The sequence below is a fragment of the Lactuca serriola genome, chromosome 4, assembly GCF_051521515.1.
Source record: "Lactuca serriola cultivar US96UC23 chromosome 4, Lser_US96UC23_V15, whole genome shotgun sequence".
Classification (NCBI taxonomy): Eukaryota; Viridiplantae; Streptophyta; class Magnoliopsida; order Asterales; family Asteraceae; genus Lactuca; species Lactuca serriola.
In genome coordinates, this window is record NC_136411.1 from 224,010,318 (window position 1) to 224,026,389 (window position 16,072).

A 16,072-nucleotide genomic window follows, 5' to 3' on the forward strand; every position below is an offset into this window, starting at 1 on the left:
TTCCTCTGATGCCTCTTATTCTCTATGTTGTCCTCCATTTTCACGCCAGTCTAAGCGGAATCGTCTTCTCACATTGGTTGATGATTCTTCTCTGGCCATTGGTCTTTCTAAGGTTGATGATTGTGGTGATTATACCTATGTGTGTGAATTTTGTGGAGCATTGTTTTGGTTTGCAGAAAGGGTTGTAAGTCTTTCTCGTGTGAATCGACCTATGTATACCCAGTGTTGTAAATCGGGTTCGGTTGTGCTTCCCTTTCCATTTAAGCCCCCACCTGAACTTTTTGAACTATATATGGAATCTGGATTTTTGAACTTCATTCGGGGCAAAAGTTGATGAATCTGTTAGAAAGGGTCGTGGTCCTTATGTATTCAAGATTTCAGGAGAGATTTTTCATCGGATAGGTTCTTTATGCCCGGAAGAAAGCAAAGGTCCTCAGTTCTTACAACTGTATGTTTATGACTCTGAAAATGAGGTCTCTAATAGATTTAAGGCATTTAAGTCTTCTAATGGCAGAAGGCATGAGGATTGGGGTTGTAGAAAACCTTTGGATGTGGGTGTTGTTCGGTTGTTAATGCACTTATTAGCGACTCATAACGAATATGTTCGTACTTTCAAAACAACAAAAGAAATTGCTGATGGACTTGGTATTGACTCCTATTCAGCGCAGTTGTTTAACGACGTGCAGGATCGTAGATATGGGCTACCGGCTCCCGGTACATTAGGTTGTATTGTCACAGGTGATGATACTAATTGTAGCAGGTACGATATTGTTATACATTTGCAATCTGGTCATCCTCAACGTGTCAATAAAGTTCATCCGAGTTATATGCCATTACAATATCCATTGTTGTTGTTTCCGTTTTGTGAAGATGGTTGGTCTCCGTGCATGAAGCTTTTCAATGAGACGGGAACAGAGGCTATGAATCTTACAATGAATATATACTATAGCTATCAGATTCATGCACGTCATCGTATGTTTTCTCTCATTCTTAACTCATGTCGTCTTTTTCAACCATACCTGGTTGACGCTTATACATGCATTGAAGAAGGGCGGTTAGACTACATTCTAAATCACCAGGAAAGCTTGCGTTCTGACTACATCAGTGGCCTATATGATGCTTTGTCAAAAGGGGATAGAGAGAGTTGGGTGGTAGGAAAGCGTGTTTTTTTGCCTTCCTCATTTGTTGGTGGCCCCCGCTACATGTATAGTCATTATCAGGATGCTCTTTCTATATGTAGGGTGTATGGAAATCCACAATATTTCATCACATTTACGTGTAACGCTAAGTGGCCGGAAATTAGATGTTATATGGGAACACATGATCAGCTTGATCCGCACAGCAGAGCTGATATCATTGCAAGAGTTTCTTTATTATTTTCAATTGAAGTCCTTTTTTTATCTGCTTTTGATGAAGATATCGTTGATGTTGCAGATCTATACACCATAGAGTTTCAGAAGAAGGGTCTCCCGCATTGTCATACGTTGTTGTGGGTTTCTAAGTCAGATAGGATATAGTATCCTGTAGATTTTGACAAATATATAAGCGCATAATTGTCCGATCCAAAATTGCATCCAACTTTATATCAGATTATTACTTCTTCCATGATTCATGGACCTTGCGGCTTACAGAATGTAGGTTCCCCGTGTATGAAAGAAGGAAAGTGCAGCAAACATTTTCAAAAGCCTTTTAGAGAGGCAACAACTTTTGATGACCAAGGGTATGCACAATACAAAAGAAATCCTTTTTCACGTCACACTTTACATAATGGGATCGTCATTGACAATGGGTGCATCGTTCCTTGCAACAAGAGACTTTGAAGTCGGTTCAATGCACATATAAACATTGAATATTGTGGATGGAATATGATGGTTAAATATCTTTTTAAATATATTTCTAAAGGAGTTGAACATGTAAGGTTTGTGATACATAAAAATGAAAGTTCAGATTCTGCTGGAACTTCTGCACCTGTGCGGGCTGTCAATGAGGTTGAGGAATTTCTTGATGGACGATATATATGTCCTTATTAGGCAACTGTTGCCGGTTCACTTGGAGAACATGCAACATGTTATCTTCAAAGAGAAAACTCATTTGATTGATGTTCTTCGTAATCCTTCTGTTGGAAGGACACCGCTTATTGGCTGGTTCGATAGTAACGCAAGAGACCCGAAAGGATTAGATCTTACATACCTTGAATATCCAACTAAATACGAATGAAGTAAAAGATATAAAGAATGGGAATGCAGAGCTCTAGATTCATTAAAAACAATAGCAAGACTTGTATTTTTCCATCCTTCTTCTGGAGAACTATTTTATCTTCGAATGTTGTTGTGTCATCAAAAGGGCTGTAAGTCTTATCAGGATATACAAATAGTTTCAGGACGTGTTTATCCAACATATAGAAGTGGATGTGATGCTCTTGGGTTGATCGGAGAAGATAGAGAATGGCTAAGTGCTTTTACAGAAGCTGCATCATGGGCTTCTTCTTCACAACTACGGTCACTTTTCTGTCATTTGTTGCTGTTTTGTGAAGTAAGTACCCCAATATTATTGTGGGAAGTCGCCTGGCCTAAGATGATAAATGACTTTGTTCACAACTTAAAAGGTGATTTGCCACATAAGGAATTGTGCATTAATGATGATTTGTTGCGAGAACATCTTCTTATCGAGCTGGAGAAAACACTTCGTGCTTCTACACCAACAAAATCTCTAGCTGATTTTCAGTTGCCTATGCTATCTTCTGATGCACTTGCAAAACTACAAAATCGTTTATTACTAGAAGAAACCTCATATAACAAGCAGTCACTGCACATGAAACACTCACTTATGCTGTCAAACTTAAATGATGAGCAGACAACTATTTATAATTCTGTTGTTACCTATGACAAGCAGAAAAGACAAATGTTGATGTTCATGTATGGCCATGGTGGAACAGGAAAGACATTCCTGTGGACTGTAATACTTGCCTATTTCAGATCACTTGGGAAGATTGTTTTGGCTGTGGCTGCATCTGGAATATCATCTCTATTGCTTCCACCCGGTAGGACTGCTCACTTAAGATTCAACATTCCAATTGACCTTTCTTCGAAGACATCATGTGATATAAAGAAAAAACCATTGCTGGCATATCTTCTAAGACAAACATCACTAATTATATGGGATGAAGCACCTATGAGTGATAGGAGACTTTTTGAATATCTTGATCACTCGCTTAGAGACATACTGGAATTTGATGAAAAGTTGTTTGGTGGGATGTTCGTTCTTCTTGGCGGTAACTTTCGTCAAACGTTACCGGTTTCTCCGAAAAGTATGCGTACGGGCATCATTTCACTGTCCGTACCAAATTCCTACTTATGGTATGCTTTTCGCGTATTCAAACTTCATCAAAATATGAGGTTGCTTATAAACGATATTGATTATGGTGGAAGCATGAAAGTTGTTGAATTCACTAGGTGGTTGCTTGATGTTTGGTGGTTGTCGAGGCCAACGAAATAAATACCCTAAATATTACACACTAAAATAGTGTATAGTGGTAAAGGGATCATATCCACGGAAATTGGTTCAATTTAAATCTCTATGTAAATCACTTGTTCAAGTACTTGTAAAACAAAAATAAAAGTAAAATAGGGGGATTTAGTTCTTTTTCATTGGTTGACAAAGTTAAAACTAGCTAGAATGTAAATATGACAAGTAAACAAGTAAAAGATTTGATTAAATTCAATGAAGTGAAACTGGTTGATTTTGGGTACACCACATGGATGAAATGGTTGACTTATCATTAGACTTAATGGAATAACACTTGTGAATTGGTTTTACTTGGGTATAGCAATTCATTAGCACAAATTACCTCAGCTCTTTTTAGATATTAAAATGGCTAGAGGAGCTCTTAATACATTTCCTTAATCAAAGTAACAAAATCAATGAAGCATAAAATCTTGTGAAAATCAATTAGATTTAAGTTATAAGAGTCACCAAGTCCAAAAGATAATCAAATACTTACATTATCATTATGGAGAAAACATTTCCATGGTCTATATGAAATGAAAACAAACATATAAACCATTTGTTGCTTACTAATTTGAGAGTCCATTACTTATCCAAGAAATTAGTCAACAAAAGCAAGCGTTCACTCATCCAAGCTCATGATCAAAGATAAATAAACATAAAAAGATGTTTAACTAGAAAACATTTCCATAAACTTCAAACACAAGATAATAATAAGTCTTCAAAGCAACTAATCATCCATGGGTTAAACCCTAATCATCCGAATGAAAGTTTAGCCAAGCATGGCCAAAGTAAAAGAAATGCAATATAGTTTAGTGGTACCAAACATTGTCTTAGATGCAAGATGGAAAGAAATTACACTAATCTTCCAAAAATCTTCAAATCTTCCAAAACCTTCTTGAGAGAGAATTGTGTGTGCTCTTCAAGTGATGATCTCTAACAATACCTCCAATCTCCAGCAAAAAGGAGATGGTTTCCGGATTCAAAAAGGTGCCAAAAGCCACCCACCAAACTTCCACAAATAGAGTCATCAAGTCAAAATTCGGGATCAACTCAACACAATTCACGCGGACCGCGTATGGATCCACGCAGACCACATGGGTCTTGCTGATTGTGGGACTTGGGTCATTTAAAATACAATTTAGCCTAATTTTCTCATTCACACTTCAACCCACATGCATAACTCTTTAGAGCCCATTTGTGACATTCCAAAGCCTTTAATGATTGATCCAATGCTCCTTCAATCTTCCGTAGCTCGATTCTGCGTCGCCTCATCATCATTCTCACTCAAAAATTAAGTCCAAATTGTTTTCTTGTTTATGCAAGCACCAAGCTCAATCGCAACACTTCAAATCCACAAGAAAACCGCAAGCCTCCATAAGTCCCGCACTCCTTCCACGCCTCCAATGAAAAACAATCTTCGATAATTCCTACAAGTAAGCTCAAAAGACTGGAAAGTACCAGGTAAAGGAGAAAAATAACAAAAAGAGAAAATATACATGAAGATTAACTAAAATGAAATGGTTTTAACTAAAAATAAACTATAGAAAGAAGTAATAAAATGAAGCTATCAATGTTGGAAATGGAATTTTAGGAGTACTGGACACGGATGACCCACAGAGCACGAACTAGGTTACAATACCAGATTCTCTTCTAATACCTTCTGGAGATAACTCCTTGCAACATCTTATATCATTTGTTTATGATAGAAAAATATTAGCTGATCCTTCTACTAATGATCTCTCTGTCAGAGCTATAGTCTGCCCTACAAATGATGTTGCTGACAAAATCAACACTTCAATTTAACAAATGACAGACGGTGATGAGGACACTTACAGAAGCACGGATGCTATGCAGCCGAATGGTAAGCATACCTCAGAATTGGAAGGTTTGTATCCTATTGAGTTTTTGAATTGGTTGAATTTCTCAGGCATTCCAGCCCATGCATTTAATATAAAAATAAACATGCCATTTATATTATTAAGGAACATCAATCAAATAGAAGGTATATGCAATGGAACGCGATTGATTGTTTCTCAACTACTACCAAACGTAATTGAAGCGACAATAATAACTGGGACATCTATTGGGAACCGCGTGTATATTGCACGGATAAAGTTTATCCACAATCCTACTGATTTACCTTTTGCTTTCTCGCGAAAACAATTTCCGATCAAAGTATCTTATGCTATGAATATAAAAAAGAGCCAAGGGTAGTCTTTGAAAAAAATTGGAGTATATTTGTCTCAGTCAATATTTACACATGGTCAGCTTTACGTTGCATTGTCCAGGGCAACATCTCCTTCCTCACTGAAAGTTCTGATAAACAGTAGTATGACCAAGTCTGAAAATGATACAAAAAATGTTGCTTTTAAAGATTTGTTGCATGTAGTTAACAGTAATGAACTTCATTAAACCTTTATTTGACATTTATGCTGCTTTTTTTCTTAGGTCTCTCAGTCTGTTGTCTCTGTTTTCAGATTGAGGTTTAGATTCTATGTGTACACGGTTCCCAAAAAAATATTTACTATTTACATGTCTGCCATCACAGTTCCTTACAAATCACTTTTAACAGGAACACTTACAAACAGATGAATACCATCTCTAACCTGACCTATAGATGTGCTGGAAATCCTTTGCAAATTCGGATTCTACAGAAATGGAGGCCACAATTCCGCCGTCACGAAACTTGGTTTCTTGGAGTAGACAAAAATGTATGCATATTTTCAACATTATAATTTTTATGCATTACGAGTACATACCATCTGCTTACTAAAATATCATATAACAGGGAGATGCATTTCAAATATTGGGACATAGAACAAACCAGAGTTACATAGAATCAATCTTCATCGTCTCTAACTCCTATACATTATCCCGCTACAATTGTCCAAATCCTGATGAATATCAGAAAATTCTAGAAAATAACATCTATGTAGATGTTGGCCTCGCTTCTGCAATCGAACGTATTCCGGATACAGTTACAATACAAAGAACATGGTTTTGGTTTGTCTCCAAGCTTGCTTTAAATGACTTTGCTGAAAATCCTCCATACCTTCCAGGTACGAATATAAACTCATTAGTACATATCACGTGCCTGTTTATTGACATGTTACTATGTAAACTGCAGACTTCATTGGCTTATTATCAAGACTCAGAGAATGCAAGAAGCATGATGTGCAATCCTTTGTTGTCTTGGTCCTTACTGATGCAAGGTTAACATTATATAAATGCAATTTTTTTTGTAAGTCCCTAATCTCCTTGTGTATCAATCAGATCCGTTTGATGGTGCGGAATCCCAATCAAACGGATGATGTCAGATCAAATAAGAAGAGAAGGAGAAGAAGATGACGATGAATCTATGTATGATATGATTAGAATGAAGATTCGGATACAAAGACTCACACACACTAACACACACTTGTTCTCTCTCTCTCTCTAGAACACATTTAAATGCACACACTTAAGCTCCTCTAATGTTCATCACTCTTTTCCTCACACCCCTCACCCCTATATATATATATATATATATATATATATATATATATATATATATATATATACATGAGAATATGGGCCGTAAACAGGGTTTACGGCCGTAAACTTGTTTACGGCCATAAACACCCCCTTGGCCATAAACTTGACCGTAAACACATAAGATATTACATAAAAATACAATTTCCTAGAAAAGCAAAGTATAAACCAAAATATTGACCCAACAATCTCCTCCTTGGTTTATGGCTTTCTTTTCTCTTCTTAAATGAGCCAACAAGCTCCCCCTAAAAAGTAGTTGGCTTTCTTGATAATCTTCATTGGGAACTTGGCTTCAACATTAATCTTCAAATTCTTCGTCACTTCAAGATGAACTTGATGAATCTTCAATGAATGACTTCATCTTGAGCGGTTGGGCATTTCTTTAGAATTTGGCTTTGAACGCACGTCGGGTGAGGAGGCTTGATGTAATGATTCTTGAAAGATAGCGCTTTCAGCTTGAGAATCTTCAGAGAGAACATCAAAGAGAACTAATCTTCTGGATCACTTCAGCAGGTACAAATATAGCAACAGATTGATTGAGGAGGCTTCAATGCAATCTGTCACATAATCTTCAATTTCAGCTTCACCTAGCTTCTGGGGTTGAAAGATTGAATTTGAAAGAATAATCTTCATTTCTTGGTCCTTCGAATGCGAATTCTTCGACGCTCACGGACGAGGCTTTGGCTCAGAAATCTTCAACACAAACTCCATGAGTCGTATCTATACCTGAAATCACTTTTCAAGAGAAAACAAAACTAAAAGAAAACTTAGCACACAAATTAAAACAGAAACAAAAATATTTTTGGATTTTTGATTTTTCTGAACAAGAAATAAAACAGAAATAACACTATTTTTGGATTTTTAATTTTTCTGATTTTTCTTTGATTTTTGAATTTTTCTGATTTTTTTTATTATTTTTAATTTTTAATTCTCCCCTAATATTTAAATTAGAAGAAACTATGACAAATTTAACAAAAATAAAAATGATATCTAACTTTAAGAGTGATTTGGGATCAAAGTTTTTAGACAGCCTTTATCCACTTGACGGTACCTTTCATATTCACATCTTTGTCTGGTCGATCGTCGGTATTGTAGTCCACTTAAACACGAAAAATTATGACAGATTTAGGATATACTATTTGTTACAAGACAGGGTGAACTTAAGTTCCCAAAAATTATATCTGATCCTAATTTCTTAGATACTATATCTTAAGGACCATTCATCTGACGACGACCAGGGATATTGTTGTCCACCTAAATTGAGCAGCGAGATCTATAGACAATCTGTATGTATTCAATTTTAAGTGTACTAGAACGTGTTTCCCGCTTCCTGATATTCCCCATCCATCAAGAACTTCCAGAGTACTCCTTACAGCAGATGAGAAGACAACCATTCAGAGGGGTTGGGAAGTAGAAGGTTGCATATGTTGTGTACCAGGTCGGATTAGAAGTCGCGCAGAGGAGACATCATATGGCTAACAGATAAGAAGTCTTTCACATATATAACCTGCAGAGAAATAGAGTTGCATATGTTGTGTACTAGGTCGGATTGGAAGTCACGCAAAGGAGACAACATATGACTAACAGACGGAAAGAAAGCAAATGATATTCTACAGACCTAATATATCAGAATTTACCAGTCGCTCCATCCAACCGTAATTAAGGACAGAATCCGCACATCGAGGAAAAGTTAAACCACGGTTCCAAGTATAGGTTCATTTAATGTGACGAGTAGATTCCAATATATATCTCCCTGCTCAACCTATCCGAGCGTCGTATTGTTAGGCTGAACAGATCTAACTAGGTCAAGATTTGTCAAGTCTATAAATTTCCTAAGTTCAACTCTCCCTAGTCAAGTCCATTTAAAAATTTTCGTGCCTACTGACGCATCAAACTAGAGCATAGACCCTTCAACTTCGAGTATGTTACGCAGACTCAGGTTGCCTGTTAACACATGATCATATCACTTCCTAAAACAACTCCCTCAATCACATAGCATAACCAACATAATTTTTTATTTTCTGATTTTCTAATGTTTTTGGATTGTTTAAAATTTTCTAATCTTTGTTTTGTTTTTATTTCTCCCCCTAAATTTGTGCATAGAAGAGAAACGAAAGTAAATGCGCAAATTTAAACTATCCTAAAACAAAAATTAGTCTTTAAAGCGAATCAGCTTAAGAAAAACTCAGGAGTATAGAGAAGAAAATGCAAACCGTAAGTCACCGATTGAATTTGCATCCAGAAGCTCTAAGAACAACACGCATAATCTCAGAACAGATCCGAAAATTCTTCATATCATTAAGCACCAACCCCATTTGTGATCTCTTCCTTTCTTCATTTCTCACAAAGGACACATACTCCCAAACAACGTTCTGAGTGTTGTATAGTTGAGAGATGTCTCCTATCATGTGCCTGGAACAGCCACTACCAACAAACCGAAGTCTGATGATATGCCTCCATAACTGCTCCGACACAGAGCGGGATCAGTTGGTCTTTGGAACCCAGTCCATTTTGAAACTGGGTCGACCTTTGTCATCCTTGCACGGTACTCTCTCCCATGACATATCCTGTTTATCACAAACAGAAGATATAGAAATATTAAAACCGTTAGAAGATTTGGGAGATTGAGCCTTCGGAACCCATTTGTAGTTGGGTTTAACCCATTTCTTTTTCGATCTGATGGGTGGCTCAGTACTTGCTTTTGATCTTGATGTCGGTCGTTGAGATGAATTTGATTTTGTCTTCACGGGAGTATCTCTTGGATTGGACTTCTTGGCCAACATTCCCTTCTTGCCCTTGGGATTCGGATTCTTGGTCTTGGGAGTTTGATTCTTGGCCTTCTTGGCATTCCAGTCGTCAATGTCTGTTCGTGATCTCGAGGGGTATCTTTTGGAGTATCTCCCTCTTGGTGCATTTTGCCATCCTTGTGCGTAGTAGGGAACGTATGCGCGATTTGGAAAATTTCTGGCAATGTGTCCAGGTGTTCCACAGTGAAAACATGTCTTTTTCTTCACTGGGAAATTGTTTCTTCCTGCTCCTGGTGGCGTATCTTTGCCTTGTCTCTTGTTGTTCCCACATGCACACTTGCCACAAGAACTCTATTGCGTTGGAATTGGTGGCCTGTATTTCTCAATGGCAGGTTGATCAGAAGCAGTTGAGTTCGAACCAACAGATTCAGAGTTCAAGGAGATGTTGGTTTGTTCAATGGTTTTATCCTTGTTCTCATCTTCTGCTACTTTACCTGCCCATGAAGTAGATGTGCTAGAAACAGGAACATCAGTATTTTCAAACAAAAAATCAAATATGTCAAAAAAATTTAACTCAACATGATCCGATGCAAAATCATCAAAGGCATCACAAGATGTATCATCAACTTTATCATCAGAAATAGAAGGTTGTTCATAGGAAACAAAAACATCAACAGGTCCTCCGACTCCATGCTTTGCCTGGTCTAAGGGTTGATCTGTAGGGGAAGTAGAAATGTTAGTACTTTCAACATTAATAAATCCGCCTGAAACGAAACCAGATGGCTTGCCGTAAACCATAAATGGTTCGTTGGCAATCTCCTCCTTGGATAGGGGTTGATACAAATATGTATGATTATAAGGAGGAGGTACACTATCATATCCTAAACCCTTTGACTGATTTCGTTTAAAATCCATGCAATGATCGATCATGTTGGCCACTACCTCGCTTGATCCATCAAATTTTTGAAAAGAAAAGTTTGTAGAATCAAATCTTTTCTTCAATGTATCAAGCTCGGCAGTCAGCGCATCATTTTGCCTTTTAACATAATTGTACAGTTCACATTTCTCACTGTACTCTGCCTGAATTCTTATAAAATCCTTTATTTTTGTTTCTAATTCAGCCTTCAGGGGTTTCTGTCCTTTTTTGAGTTGATATCCTTCATATCTCAGGTCCTCAACTTCTCTTTTTAATAAATCAATTTGGTCCCGAAGAAATTTAATCGTAGTTTCACAAGATGGAGTACATGAAACTTTAGTAACTGAAACATTTAAAGAACTCATTTTTTTTAAATATGACCTTTAACTAAAAACTCAAAAGTCAACCTCAAAAGTTAAATTTAAAACGTCAAACTCAAAAGTCAAACTTGAAAAGTCAAACTTAAAAGTCAAACCGAAAAGCTAAATTTGAAAATTTAAAAGTCAAATGAGAAAGTCAAAGTTCAAAGTCAAAGGTCAAGCTTTAAAGCCAAAGTCAAAATTTTAAGTAAAAAGTCAAAAATTAAATTCAAAAATTAAAAATTAAAATTTTTTGTTGAAAAAGAAATTTAAAAATGAAAGAAATTGATTTTTGGGATGAAATTGACAAAATTTCGAAAGTTGGATGTGACTGGGAGTGTTTAAGTTTAATATTTCGGGGGATTGAAACAAGAGATTGATTGGTTGAGTTGGCTAAACACGCTGACTGATGAAAGAAGGGTCGTGGGTTCGATTCTCGGCTCCCCTAACTTTGCGTCCGCTCCTTTTTTTTTTCTATTTGAAGCTGCTGCGAAGCTTGCTTCTAAGCCAAGCCGTCCAAGCCGAGCCGTAAACTTTCGATCCGCAAGCCGCAATCCGCCGAACCAAGCCGCAAGCTGCTGGCCGCAAACCGGTGAGCGACCGCCGTAAACTGCCGGCCGCAAACCTCCTCCGGCCGTGAACACGTTTCCGGGCATAAACTCCGGCCAGTAAACCCTTCGAACACCGTAAACTCTCCTTCAAAGACCGTAAACTCTCCAAAAGTGGCTGTTCTTGACGAAAAACAACGTTTTTTCACCCTTTTTGCTCCAAAACTCGATCAAAAACTCGTTTTTAGGAAAAACGCGAAGAACAAACCCCCCTTATCTTTGCGATATCTATCCAAAAACGCAAAAATCTCTTCAAAATAAGATCAAATAAGCTCCAAAAACGCGATTCTCATACCAGTTGTAAGTCCCTAATCTGCTTGTGTATCAATCGGATCCATTTGATGGTGCGGAATCCCAATCAAACGGATGATGTCAGATCAAATAAGAAGAGAAGGAGAAGAAGATTATGATGAATCTATGTATGATATGATTAGAATGAAGATCCGGATACAAAGACTCACACACACTAACACACACTTGTTCTCTCTCTCTCTCTCTAGAACACCTTCAAATGCACACACATAAGCTCCTCTAGTGTTCATCACTCTTTTCCTCACACCCCTCACCCCTATATATACATGAGAATATGGGCCAGGTTGACATGGGCCGTAAATAGGGTTTACGGCCGTAAATACCCTGTTGGCCATAAACTTGACCGTAAACACATAAGATATTACATAAAAATACAATTTCCTAGAAAAGCAAAGTATAAACCAAAATATTGACCCAACATTTTTGTCTGTTCATTTGTTATTCTCATTGTTTTTAATATTTTGAACATATATCAGTAGCGATGAACTTGCAATTAATCTTTGGAAGGAATGCATCGATGAGCCTGACAAATTTCATCGTGAAGAACTTGCACCACCTCCTACAACAACAATTGTTCCTGTTACCAGCTTAAAACCATCTTCTTTCGGCGGTACTAGAGATAAAACACACACACATATAACAATGAATATAATTTTTACATTTTCACACATCCTTAGTCATAATCACTTTTCATCACGAATGTCATAAGTGTTTTCCGATATGGTTCTTCAAGCGCGACCCACGTCTATGTCAACCCCTAAATTATAGAAGCAACAGTTCTCAGACAAAGGTATATAATGCCTAAAAAAATGACACTATATTGGACATCATTACCCTCATACACACTTTCTCTCCTTTTATAGCTTTACTGGGTCCTCACAACGTCCAACTTCAACTTCTGGAATCCCATCAATGTTAAAAGACATTATAAACAAGTATCATGATGATCTACTGGTACGACATACATCATTATCCTTTCGATAATTATACACTATACTACACAATAAACATGAGCCTATCGATGTTGACAGGGGAAAAAAATTTCTATTAGAGGAACAGTATCAAAAATTACATTTAAGGATTATTGGTACCAGGTTGTATGTGCCAACTGTAAGGATCCGATATGTGAACAGGGCGACAAATGGTTTTGTACAGGACATGGAATAATAGACTCCCCAATCTTTCAGTAAGAACTCACACTTTAAACTATTAGATTACACCATTAACAACTAATAACAATGAAAACTATTTTATATGTACGTTTAAACTTAATGTAACCATAACCGATCCTACAGGATCCATACCAAAGACCTTATCTGATAACACAACACACAAACTATTTGGTGCTGGTCCTAATAAAATAATAACAGATACTTCTGACAAGGACAAAAAAACCTTACCTATTATCATCAAACAATGCGAAGGGAAACTCGGACACATGTATGTTCAGATGACAAGGTCCTCCACCAAGAACAACATTCGATTCATAATCATTGGTATTGAAGATGGAAGCTCCATAAGTCAATCCTCAATAGCAGCAACTCCTTTTCCGTTCACACAACTGACGGTTACCAAAGGTCATACCAACATTCCACTGTCATCCTCATCTCACAACACAACGGTTGCAAGGAATCTATCCTTTGAAGGTATACATGAATGATTTTTATTTAGCATAGTAGAAAGAATAATCTAGTTTGACATGTTCCTATTTGAAAACAGATAAATCACCTTATGATTAGAAGGAAAGCGTAAACACAAGCAGTGAAAGCGATCAGTGTCGTCTAATGACATAATCAGGGCTATCTTATTTTGATATGCTATGCCATGACTAAAGACATATTATTACCTATGCTTTGAGTATGTAAGCAGCTCATATATATACTGTTGTACAACACTAATGCATGTTTTGTTGGTTGAACAGTTATGACATATGATAGCAACTGTTATCAAACCACAACATATGACAAACTACATATAGCTTAGTAACCTCATCTAAGGATAAATAAATAAAAAAAACTATTCCCACATACTTTATTAAAACTACATTGATAACAATGGATACGAAATACAAATATGTACTTCTCCACTACCAATCATAACAAAATTTAAGCATATAGCTTTTGCAAACATGATTTAACATAGTAAAAATCATAACATTCACCACTTGCGGCCCATTGATACATATTAGAATAATTATAATAGGCCCATATTTCCATTTACCTATCTACAAGTATGGTCAAAACTACTTCTCTTCCAATTCAGTTGTATCCTTAAGTTTCCAATTTATGTAAAGCATAAATTCTCAATTTTCTATCCACCTGTTGCAAAACCTAGATTCCATCCAAAATAAAATCACTATAAAAACGAAACATAACAATATTACAAAAACATTCGCTACAAAAATTAAGAAAACAAATCAACTAAAAACACCATAAAATAAATAAGAATTATAAAACACGAAACAAAACGATGTCCACAACTTTATTCGAATGATACAACTATTATCAAAAGCTACATCACATGCTATTACCACAGTTACCAACAAAAGCCAGCACAACATAAAAATAGACTTACTAATCTAACATCCAACATACTTCCAAAAATATGCAAGGCCATGTATTTATATCACAACTACTTACCAAATCCACCTGGCCATTTCCCAAAGGCAAACAAAGCATCCATAGACATTATATAAGACACAATATATTCATTCTACCCGCATAAAATAACACAACCACTCCATCCATCAAAACAAAAACATGAAGAATGAAGACGTTCACACCATACTCAAGGAACTTATCGAGCATATTCGAGATATAGCCGATATTATAGAAGCTGCACAGACAAATCTTGAAGAAGGATTCGACATGCCCAATACCAATGACGGTACCATGCCAATAGACACAGATGACGACAACTACAACACCATAAAAAGCAATCTGCAAGAAGCGGAGGTCGAAGATGTCTCCATTGCACACAACATATCGTTCATGCTCGCCTCAATCCATAAAAGGATTGGCAAGTACAAGAGGACAATGGCAACTCACCCTCCTAACTAAAAATCCATGTTCTTTTGATGTAGTACTGATGTACGTAATTCAGTGCCTGTCCACGCAATATTAAATAAAATAACGTACTCACTAATGGCGTAAAAAAGCATATGTCTATAAATATTGTATCAAACAATTTCCCAACCAATTTACAAAAGCTACAAACACCTACACCTGGACCATCAAACATAATGAAGATTTGAATACTATGTTTGCTAAGCTTTCAAATCTTACCGTCCATTTTGTCCCTTCAATTCAATTAAACATATACATTTAACAGAAAAGCAAACACCCATCTAAACCATGCAACGCATGGGATCCTACACTAGTTATATGTATAATAATGGTAGATAGAGGAGAGAGAGAGAGAGCACGTAGAATTTGAGTGTATGAAGTTCTAGTCAATGGTTGGGACTTTTGTCAATAATTTATGTACTTTCGTTGGATTTAGAAGCAATGTATTGCTTCAATTATTTATCTATTTGTGTATGTATTGAGAATTAGATGGTATAGACAAGGATAAATTTTTTTGTGAAAAGAATAATCTATAATACATGGCTGAATATTTGAGTCAAAATATTTGACTTATGGCACCAAAATGGGTAATGTCACATTTGTGACATTCAAATGTTACAAAACAGTTTTTCTCGATTTATGTGTAATCGATCTTGATATCAAATAATTTTTCCGAGAATGGCGAATAATAATCTCAGGATCAAGGATTTTAAAATTCAGACGGATCCTAAATCCGATATGTAGAACTCCAGGAAAGTTTGTTTAAAGTTTCATGATTATTTGAATCTGAATCAACAGTTTTCGCTACTTTAAATAATCTACAGGTTAAAAATAATGTGATTATGAAATCAAATATTAGACCTATGCATGAGTCCAAAAACATTCTCGGAATTCCCATATGAGGTGTGCAAGTTCCTCAACGGATCGATTCAGTTTTTGTTTATTAAGAGAGCCAATATTATACTGATTTGTTTTCTTAAAATGGTCGTAACTTCTGCATACGACCTCCATTTTCGACGTTCTTTAT

General features: G+C 36.4%; 1 protein-coding gene across 1 annotated transcript; it reads left to right on the forward strand.

Moving 5' to 3' along the window:
* Positions 1–2,322: 2,322 nt before the first annotated feature.
* LOC145099202 (uncharacterized) lies at positions 2,323–6,099 on the forward strand. Its single transcript, XM_079036795.1, has 5 exons — positions 2,323–3,271; positions 5,321–5,392; positions 5,435–5,682; positions 5,776–5,892; positions 5,956–6,099. The coding sequence occupies exons 1-5, from the start codon at positions 2,323–2,325 to the stop codon at positions 6,097–6,099; spliced, it is 1,530 nt and encodes a 509-aa protein (XP_078892921.1).
* Positions 6,100–16,072: the final 9,973 nt, after the last annotated feature.

Coding starts and splice junctions, on each gene's coding strand:
- LOC145099202 (XM_079036795.1), top strand. CDS start 2,323: ATGTTGTTGTGTCATCAAAAGGGCTGTAAGTCTTATCAGGATATACAA. Junction 5,393..5,434: donor GCATACCTCAGAATTGGAAG/GTTTGTATCCTA, acceptor TGAATTTCTCAG/GCATTCCAGCCCATGCATTT. Junction 5,683..5,775: donor GAAAACAATTTCCGATCAAA/GTATCTTATGCT, acceptor ACACATGGTCAG/CTTTACGTTGCATTGTCCAG.